The sequence below is a fragment of the Amphibalanus amphitrite genome, unplaced genomic scaffold (genome assembly GCF_019059575.1).
Source record: "Amphibalanus amphitrite isolate SeventyFive unplaced genomic scaffold, NRLGWU_Aamphi_draft 002174F_arrow, whole genome shotgun sequence".
Classification (NCBI taxonomy): Eukaryota; Metazoa; Arthropoda; class Thecostraca; order Balanomorpha; family Balanidae; genus Amphibalanus; species Amphibalanus amphitrite.
In genome coordinates this window covers 43,583-53,684 of record NW_024883667.1, presented here as the reverse complement: position 1 = coordinate 53,684, position 10,102 = coordinate 43,583, and the positions used below count along the sequence as shown (strand labels likewise).

The 10,102-nt window shown below is 45.4% G+C and overlaps 1 protein-coding gene across 2 annotated transcripts; it reads right to left on the bottom strand.

Annotated features, from left to right (window-relative positions):
• Positions 1-411: 411 nt before the first annotated feature.
• On the bottom strand, positions 412-8,433 carry LOC122376507. 2 transcript variants are annotated; one of them, XR_006255650.1, is made up of 6 exons: positions 8,423-8,433; positions 4,516-5,998; positions 4,052-4,202; positions 2,998-3,191; positions 2,007-2,118; positions 412-1,520 (listed from the first exon to the last, which is right to left on the bottom strand). XR_006255650.1 is itself a non-coding variant. In XM_043356399.1 (4 exons), the coding sequence occupies exons 2-4, from the start codon at positions 3,160-3,162 to the stop codon at positions 1,171-1,173; spliced, it is 627 nt and encodes a 208-aa protein (XP_043212334.1). In that variant the 5' UTR covers positions 3,163-3,191; positions 8,234-8,403; the 3' UTR covers positions 412-1,170. The 2 variants fall into 2 exon arrangements, 1 of the variants encoding a protein (XP_043212334.1); XM_043356399.1 differs by lacking the exons at positions 4,052-4,202; positions 4,516-5,998; positions 8,423-8,433 and adding an exon at positions 8,234-8,403.
• Positions 8,434-10,102: the final 1,669 nt, after the last annotated feature.

Here is a 10,102-nt window from a genome sequence, read left to right as displayed (position 1 = left end):
TGTAAAGTTAACACGCATTTCTGAGATAAGTGTGTTTACCAGAACACGCAATACGATGATGGCGTGTTTTGAAACTCACCTGTCAGGTTTCTTACTCACTTTTGATTACACACGTATGCCTTGTTACCGTGTTTTAAAACTCTCTTAGAGCGCTGACTTACTATCAAAATGTGTGCAGAATAACTAAGAAAAACATGAAGTTAGTAGTGTGGGCAAATCTCACTAACCAAAGGTGAGTAAACTTAACACGTATTTCTCGGACAAGCGTGTTTTCCAATTACACACATATACCTTATTACCGTGTTTTTAAACTCGTTTAGATACTTTCACTTACTAACAAAATATGTGTCGAATAACACACCTTTTGTCTTCGATATTTAACTCCCACGTTGCACTTTTACACACATTATGTTTCGAAACTTGTCGACATTTTATTCAAAACATGTAAATTATCAGACATATAGATATTTATTCACAATCGATGGCAACACAAATCGAATTCCTAAATCCAAACGTTTCGACAGCAGTGTGCCTTCGTCAGTGGCTAAATTAAAAATATATATAATATCAAAAACAATCGCTATAAGTCGTTCACACACAAGACATACAAGATACAAGATACGCATACAAGATTATACAAGACACAAGACTTATAGCGATTGTTTTTGATATTATATATATTTTTAATTTAGCCACTGACGAAGGCACACTGCTGTCGAAACGTCTGGATTTAGGAATTCGATTTGTGTTGCCATCGATTGTGAATAAATATCTATTCAAAACATGTTCGCGTCACAATCTGAGCCGCCATGTCACAAACGAATCTGAGACGCCATGCATCAAACGAACAACCGACTTGGATGCCTGGAGCGAATGACTATAGCACACATTCTGAGCTGCAAATACAAACGAACGCCGCCTTGCCAGGACAGGTGTCCACCAGAAACTGAACAACATCGTCACGTAAACATTAAAAACGACACAGACGACAGGAACTGTGTCATTTTGAGAAAAAAAAAACGACCCAGGAACTGAACTGAAACTGGAACAGTTTCAGTTATAACAGGAACTGAACAACATCGTCACGTAAACATTCAAAACAACACGGACGACGTAAACATTCTGAGACGCACTGTATCAAAGGATGTCGTGTGTGTGTGTGTGAGGGGCTTATTCAGTCAGTTGTTTGATCTGCTGAATACGCTTCAGGGCGCGGTTTCCAACCACCACGCTGCCCCGGGCCTTCTCAAAAACCTGCTCAGACAGGAATGCGAGTGCATTTTTTGCGGTTTTTGTGGGCGGCTTTTGGTTATACACTGGGAAGGACGCCGCCCACAGCAGAAGGGCATCGCTGCGCGTCATTTCCACGTCCTCGACCACCCGCTGGCCCTCGACAACCAGTGTCAGAGAACCATTCGGGCTCTCCTCGAAGTGCGGCATCGTTTGGCTGCCAGCGGACCCGAATATCTCCTCTGGATCCACCAGGAGATATTCCAGTAGCGAATCCACCTTGTCATCATCTGAAACAAACGGCAGTTACTTTTAGTTCCCAACCTTGCAAACAATACCTTGGTGTGAAATGTGAGGGTTCGGCGCATGGCAAAACGAATGGTTATCTCATTATTTCCGAACTAGAAGAAGTGGATGGATCATTCATTGCTAAATTATTCATGCCGCCTACCGAGGCTAAAAGACATGAAAAATCTGCGTTGCTTCTACCCGCGCCTGCCGATCGAGCGGCTCGTCAAAGGTAGGTATAAAGGCCTATAATGAAATGAAAAAGTACAATCATGAATGAAGAGCATAGTGGGATCAATGAGTGGAAGATAAGCGTATGTTGATTGAACCGTAGAAGAGATGTCCTTGAAATACATTTATTTTTGGTACCTATACTTTTCATATTTCGGCCATTCAACATACGGCTAACCTTCACTCAAATGTAAATCTAATGAAGACAGTTAACCCTGAAAAGAGGCATGTTTAACCATGTGCATATGTTGTCTCACCTTCGCACTCAGTGTGCATCTGCACAGCGGTGAGGAAGTCGCACAATCGCTTCCGGTATTCCTGAAGACGGGAACCCTGTCCGTCGCTGATCCTCTCCAGCTCGTACCAGATCTGGAAACATTGTGGAATAATTTAACATGTGCGTGCGCGCCGTGTATCTGCGAGAGCGAGGGCGAGAGAGTGTGTGAGAGTGTGTGAGAGCAAGAGAGAGCGAAAGAGCGAGAGCGAGAGAGAGCGAGAGAGCGAGAGAGCGAGAGAGCGAGAGAGACAGAGAGACAGAGAGACAGAGAGACAGAGAGACAGAGAGACAGAGAGACAGAGAGACAGAGAGACAGAGAGACAGACAGACAGACAGACAGACAGACAGACAGACAGACAGACAGACAGACAGACAGACAGACAGACAGACAGACAGACAGACAGACAGACAGACAGACAGACAGACAGACAGACAGACAGACAGACAGACAGACAGACAGACAGACAGACAGACAGACAGACAGACAGACAGACAGACAGACAGACAGACAGACAGACAGACAGACAGACAGACAGACAGACAGACAGACAGACAGACAGACAGACAGACAGACAGACAGACAGACAGACAGACAGACAGACAGACAGACAGACAGACAGACAGACAGACAGACAGACAGACAGACAGACAGACAGACAGACAGACAGACAGACAGACAGACAGACAGACAGACAGACAGACAGACAGACAGACAGACAGACAGACAGACAGACAGACAGACAGACAGACAGACAGACAGACAGACAGAGAGATCATGCAAAAGCCAAGATTAAAACTTAACCCCTGCCTCATCTCAGCATCGGAAGAATTTCGGGATAGTATTATTGCAGGTATTATTGCAAATTCAATCGAGTCAGGTACCGATGAAGGTTCCCCGGCGAAATATTACTCTACAAGACTGCCTCCTTGACTCCTTCTTACAAGACTCCTTCTTGCCTCCTATAACTTACCTCTTGGTGATTCTTCATCATGGGGTACATGTGCAGGAACTTCTTCATTGGCGTCGAGAGAGCCACGGCGTGTCGACGGCGGTCCGCGAATGTCAAGTCTCGCAGCGCTTCCCGCTCTTCCTCGGTTAGTCCCTCTTGCCTTAGCCGATTCCTGTGAACTTGCATGTCCTCCTCTGGTTCCGGCGGGAGGTAGTCTGTAAAAATGGCAGCTTTTGAGTGTTTTATTTTTGAAGCAAGAAACGGCCTTTAACAGGCGGCCCGCTGGGGAGAGGGGGGGGGGCGAAACGCCCCCATGTTTTCCTGGAATAACTCCGAAATGTGAAGAGCTACCGACTTGTAATTTGGCATACCCCACCAGACATCAATTTTACATCTTTAAAACAAAATTTAAGATCCTAGCTTCGGGTCGCCAGGGGAGTACAGTGACGTCATCTTTCGCTAATTTTGACCAAAAATAACCCATTGAGCCATCCCGAATGGGACCCATATGGGCTGTAAGTTGGCGAACTGGGCATAGGTGAGCATGGACCACAGGTTGCCGTGTCATGGGCGTCCAGGGTATTTTTTAAACGGGAGAGCCCTTGGCAACACACGTGCTGCACAACACCCCTGACACGCACCCCATTCGCCAGCTCGATCGGGCAGCGTTTGCCGCATGCCTATCGGCCGTCGGGGCGCCGAGCTACGGGCCCGGGAAGCGACCCCTGCCGGCCTCATTTTGGCGTTTTGACGACGCGTTGCCTTCATTTTCCCATGTTGAGGCAATGGGAGAAAATGCATTTTTTTCCAGCGCGTGCCACGCACCTCCCCGGGCCCGCATCGACTCGAAACGACCACGGTGCACCGGTTCGCAGCGTCACCTCGGCGCCGTGCAAATTTCAGGCTCCTACCCCCAGCCGTTTAGCCCCGGCGCGTGAGCAAATGCACCCACTGCACAGCGTGATGGGGCCGGGTCGGGTCGGGTCGGGCCGGGCCGGGTCGCGAATACTCAGATTTTCCCATTAATCTCAAAAGAACTCGCTCGTTCGCTGCGCTCACTCGCTCGTAATCATACCTTGATATCCCTAGAAGTTTTCGTAGCGTCTGGACTTCTTCGCCTTCTTCGCCGCTGTCGCCTGGGCCGGCCGCTTGAATGATCCCATGACACCCGGGTCCGGTCGTTTATAGTTCCTCACACGCCATTGAATCTTGTTTTTTACTTGCTCCTGGAGAGAAAATGGGAGAATCCTATGTAATCACTAAATTACCAGTAAACCGCCGTGTTCGGCGAGGGACGGGCGAGCGAAATAACATAAACAAAATTATTTTCACTTTCATCCAGAGAACCATCTTTTGCCGACTTTATCATTTTAATGTCGTTTAAAATGTAAAATCATCGAGTCCCTAAATAAATTTGCGATATAATCATATCCACCGACCACCACCCAGAGGCACCATGACATCCTACATCCATGCGCTTTTCATAAATTAAATCCTACATCCATGCGCTTTTCTAATTCATGTCATTCGTGCGCTTACCAGTGCCTGCCTTGAAGTCAAGCCGTGCAGCAGAGCTGGCCACTGCTCGAGCGCCCGGTCCGCTAGATCCATATAGCGTACTAGGTTAGCGGTATAGCGGTCTGGTGTATGTGAACGACTTCATTGCTTTCTGCACGGCACTGAGTGTGAAGAGCTTCATCTGAAATATCAAGTATGACAGCACCAGCGCAAGACAATGAGTGACAACTCCGCTTTCAAAGAGGTCATGTGCGATGTCAGGAGGGAACATCGATGTGACCTCAAATCCTTTGATTTCGTCGAAAACACATTTCGATTTGATTCCTGTGCCTTTCGTTTCCTCATCGCATCCTTCGCTTTCAAACATATCCAGTTCTTTCCGGTATTGCTCTTCTGTGCGCAGTATCAAGTCTTCCTCCGTGAGCTTCTCATTGAACTCATTATTAGTGGCATAGCATGTTCTGCACGGGCGGGGTCCCGACGAAAACGTTTCTTGAAACCCGGCGACTTTGTGGATTCCAAGATTGTCTCCACTGACAAACTCCAGAGAAACGGAGAAATGCGCATTGCAAGCGTCCAAACCATGGTCCACGAGATCACTGAGGGAGTCAGTTACTGGCTTCATGATGGTGCCCATGCCATGCTCCTTCATGAGTTTGGTAGGGCAGAGAAGAAGCAGGTAGATGTCACTGAGTGCTGACATTGTTGAAACTTCATCAACAGCAAAGTACACAGCACCTATGGAATAGTTGGCTGCTTTGCTACGCAGAGGATTGCAAACTCCGAAATCGTCGAAATAGATCACCAGCTTGATTGCCTTGCTTTCTTTGCAGCCTTCCAGTTTACCATTCTCAACCAAAAACCTCAACTGTTTCTTCAGATCTACATACTGATAACTTGCTTTCTGTTCTTTGCCTCCCGAGGTGAAAACCAGGGTACTTGGTGCAATGTACCCAAGGTCCTCGTGACAGAATTTTGTCAATTTATATTCACTCTCAAATTCTTCGCATGCATCTTTTACTGACTGCCCAGGAGGCGGACATTCAGACTGCTCCCTGATAGCTCTATCTATCAGTTCACCAACGTCACTGGCCAAAAGAGAGGTTGCAGCCTTTGGCAGCCCATACTCGATATGATATTTGAGGAGGATCTTGGCAACCTTTTCCCTACTTCCCTCAGTCTTTGGTGCCTCACTGCTCTCCAGCATACACTCATCACCATATTCATTCACCTCGCAAGAAGCACTTGATGGATCACATGTACTTGAGGAGTTGGCTTGCCTTTTCTGTGATTTGTGCACTTCCACAGTGTGAACTCTTTTATAATGCCTTAACCAGTTACGGCCACTTGTGAACTCTTGTGAGCAGAGTGGACAACAAAGTGAGTGGCAGACTTCTTCTGCAGATTTCAAATGACTGTTGAAATGTTGTGAATAATCAGAAGCTCTATTAGTTTTAAACTGGCATGATCGAGCCGAACAACAGAGAAGCTCTGGTGCACTTGCCTGCAATAAAAATCAAACTTATAAATTATAATATAAAACAAGGCAATGAACACTGGCCTGATCCAAGCTGATCTGTACATTGATATAGGAACACAATTATTTAAATGAAATTTAAATGATTGTGAAATTTAAATAATTGAAATTTATTTAAATGAGATTTGGGTTGTACATACTTTACGCTAAACGAGTTCTACCTACTTTCATCCAGCTTACCCCCACTGGTTTGATGAGGACTTTGTCCAAATCTGATACTCCTTCCCTAGTTGTTTCATTTGGTCCACCTACCTGCAAGCATATTTAGGGACTTGCCTGCAAGGTGTTCCTGCTCAGGGCCTTTAAACAGTGTTTGGGTTTGAGCAAATGGGGTGGAGCTCAGAGCTGAGTGGGTCCCAAAGATTTACCCAGTGAATGACTCTATAGGTCATTTATATTCATAAAACCTGTGCACAAATATGTTGTGGTGCTCTGCCTAGAGTGGGCTACAGCCTCACACACAGCAGTCAGGCAAACTGCAGGGGAAAAAATCTAAAATGGATTGATCTTAACTTAGATTATTACATCACAATTTGTGCCCATATTTGGGCATGCTTGCAGACCCTCACTGGAATGGTTAAATCACGGCTCTGGAAAACGACAAGCTTACCACAGCTTCAGATACTAGAGAAAATAATTCAGGCTACATCTCATAAGCAAAAAAGAACCTTTGAAGATATTTTAATTCCACCTACAAGATAAATTAAATAATCAAAATTTAGATTATCTGCACCTGATTCCAGGACAGAAACAAGTGGGTAACCTGCTTTAGATGACGTTGTCAGGTGGCTAATATTAAAATAGATTATGCTGAATTTTAATTTAGATTATTTTGACAGTTGAAATCCAATTTTCAGAGATGTCCTCTCCTATCTTCAGAAATAGCATGCAAAAGCCACAACACATCATCATCAGATGCATCATTTAGATAGAGCTGTTCACTCCTTTTAACCACAGTGAATATCTCACCATCATGGGGACTTTGACTGGTGACGAGGGGTTTGAAAGGGAGCAAGTCAGAATTGTAATATTAATATAAATTACATCTCCTTATATGGGCATTGCTCCACCCATTTTTGTGATGTCATATCTTAATTTTGATCAATCCATGTTTGGACTGCTTCCCTGCAGTTTGCCCAACTGACAGGCTTCGGTGTCACCCATGGGTGGAGTTTCTCGAACAAGTTGGTGGGATGAAAATCTTAGGTAAAACCAAAATTGAACCAATGCTGATTTCCAACTAGAATATCAGGGGTACCAACAACCAAACTGATATTCTGGGTGGAGAGAAATTCCACAAAAATACTAAGTTAGAAGCAACCAACATCATAGTTAATATGAAACAAAAATTACAAGCTCCAGAGGCCTTGCTCCAGATACCAAACCAGTTGAGCACACTGTGGTTATTCCGTGCCATATACTATATGTAGAAACGTTTCAGTATATAGAAACAATGTTCCATAGATAGAAACGCTGAGGTGATCATTGTTCCAAATATGGATTAGGGTTTCTGTATGTGGAAACGGAAGGTGCGTGCTCGCCTGTTATTTTAAGTTTTGGAAAAATTGACACCGCATTTCCATCTGCAGTGCTTCCTTGATGCCAATATAAATAGATGGCAGTCCACCATCTAGACAGTTATAACACATCTTGCTTTGAAATAAATCACCCAGAAAGATTGGCGTTTCTGAGCATTTCCAGTTTTGGAACAGAACCTACCTAGTGTTTCTATATTTAGGAATGTTTCAAATAAAGGAACGTTTCGATAAAACCAGAAGGCCAGTCCCATTCCTGGCTGAGTGGTCTAAAGCGCCAGAGTTCAACGCTGGAACTGGTGGTGAGAGCCCGGTTCAAGCCCCAGTGCAGGTGTGAGCGGTAACATTTGGCCCCTGCGTGTAATGGCGTGCATGTATGTGGCAGGGGCCGCACGAAGACCAGAGAGCATGAGTGGGCGGAGGGGACCGTGTCCAGTCTACCGGGCACGTTAAACTTTCAGACGAAATTCTGCCATAGCACTGGAATTGCGTGATCGGGTGGTGGGTTCACTGTTCAGAGACAGGTACAACAAGCTATGCTTAGTGTGGACTCGGATCCCTCAAGCCACCCAATCAAACATTTGGACTAAATTTATAAAAAAAATATGGAACGGAATTATCACAGTGTGCCCGACTGAAACCACACACATAAATTATAACTTCTCACGTGTCAATTGCTTGGCAAATGTGGCGCACACTAGACTTCCTTGCAAAACACTAGGTAGGCTCCAAGGACGCCCAGCATTACTAGCATATACACTCTAGCTATAGCCTCTAAGTAAGCTTTGAAACCATAAAATTGACTATTATTAATCAATATCTTCAAATTATGCACACACTGCCAAGCTTCATAGACCTTCGGAATCAGCCAAGGTAAACACTGAATCTCTCCCCGCGTTCGATGTCTCTCGGACGGCGAAGATTCTACGCCGTCCGGCCAATCACGTTTCATAACCGCAGCCGAGCCCCCGCTGACCTTGGACGTTATTGGCCGGACGGCAAAGAATCTTTGCCGTCCGGGAGACATCGAACGCCGCCTCTATAGATGGCCTTGACTGAATCCGCGTGGCCAGCGTTACCCCTGTTTTTTTTTTGTTTCCCCAGATTCCCACACAAATTTCCCTATTTCTGGCACTCATTTCCCTAGTGCACAAGTCCAAATGTCAATGTCCCTGATTTAGCAGAGCAAGGGCCGGCGCCACAGGGGGGGGGGGCAGGGGGAAGCCGCCCATCCACCAGTTGCCAGCCGGGCCCTTTAAAAAATTGCAGGAACATGCATTTTTGCATAATTTGGGCCCCTCTCGAAAAAATATTGAGCCAAATCCGAGGAGTTTTCAGATTTTGTGTATAGGTTACCTTGGGCCTTTCCGCATGGGCCCTTTATCGGGACAAGCTGCCCCCGCAGTCCGAAATCTGTGGCGCCGGCCCTGCGGCAGCTTGCTTGATTTTACCCCATGGAGCAAGCATATCCCGAAGAATCGGCCAGCGGGTGAATTACTACCCAAGATGAGGGCTGCTCAAGATTTTCTTGTAGTAAAATCCTTCGGGATGTTCGCTCTGGGGTCAAATCAAGCAAGGCCTTCTAAATCAGGGACATTTGGACTAAATTTTATATGCAAATGAGCATCTAGGGAAATGAGTGCCCGAAATAGGGAAATTTGTGTGGAAATCTGGGGAAACCAGCAAAATACCAGCGGTAACGCTGTAATGGCAAGGCCATATAACTCCGACCTTGATTTCATATTTTCACGTGAATTTCAGCATTTATCCATTTATGAAGTGGATTGCTTTGTATTTTAAGTGTGGGTCATGGAGCATGATCACATGTGATTACTTTTCCCCTAAATAAGCTGTGCGTGGTTCTAACAATTTTTTATGTTAGATTGAGATTGGTTGCAGGTCAGCAGTCAGGCTGAGGCACATTGTGGTAGGTAGTTTCGTTCCATCTATGGAAATGCTTCTATTCTTGGAAACATTTCTAAATATGAAAAGTTTTTGATCCATAAATGGAGACTTGCATCGTGCATTGTCATAAGTGGAAACTCTGAACTAAAACTTCCAGGTGATTTATTTCCAAGCAAAATGTGTAATGTAACTGGATGGCTGATTGCGGCATCAGAAAATAAAGAGGGTTAAAATGTGGAGTGAATTTTGTCAAAGTTAAAAATATTTGTGAAGCCCAAGTCAGTTAAGTATCAGCCCAAACCAGGTTTGGGCTATCATATTTGAAAGGAAACATTTATGGAAGTGTTCCGTCATTCATCCCAGTTTCGCTCCATCTGCAATCACAACCTAAAATTTTATATCACAGGCTGGCATGGAAAAATCTAACCATGGATTTTGACCCACCAACCATGGTACCTACCCAAGGGCATCGCCACAGGGGTGTGACGGAGGGGATCTCATCCCCTCCACTTTTTAAAACTTTAACATTACGCCTATGGCGTTGCATGGAAGACTTGAAATGGTCCTCGTCCCCTCCAAAATGGTCAATGTCCCCTCCAGTCGTCACACCGTGGAGTGGCCCCTGTACCTA

Bases quoted from the DNA above. Each gene is read 5' to 3' on its own strand.
- LOC122376507 (XM_043356399.1), bottom strand. From the start codon at position 3,162: ATGCAAGTTCACAGGAATCGGCTAAGGCAAGAGGGACTAACCGAGGAA. The intron at 2,119-2,997 runs GTAAGTTATAGG...CAATGTTTCCAG, and splicing joins TGATGAAGAATCACCAAGAG to ATCTGGTACGAGCTGGAGAG. The intron at 1,521-2,006 runs GTGAGACAACAT...CGTTTGTTTCAG, and splicing joins GATGCACACTGAGTGCGAAG to ATGATGACAAGGTGGATTCG.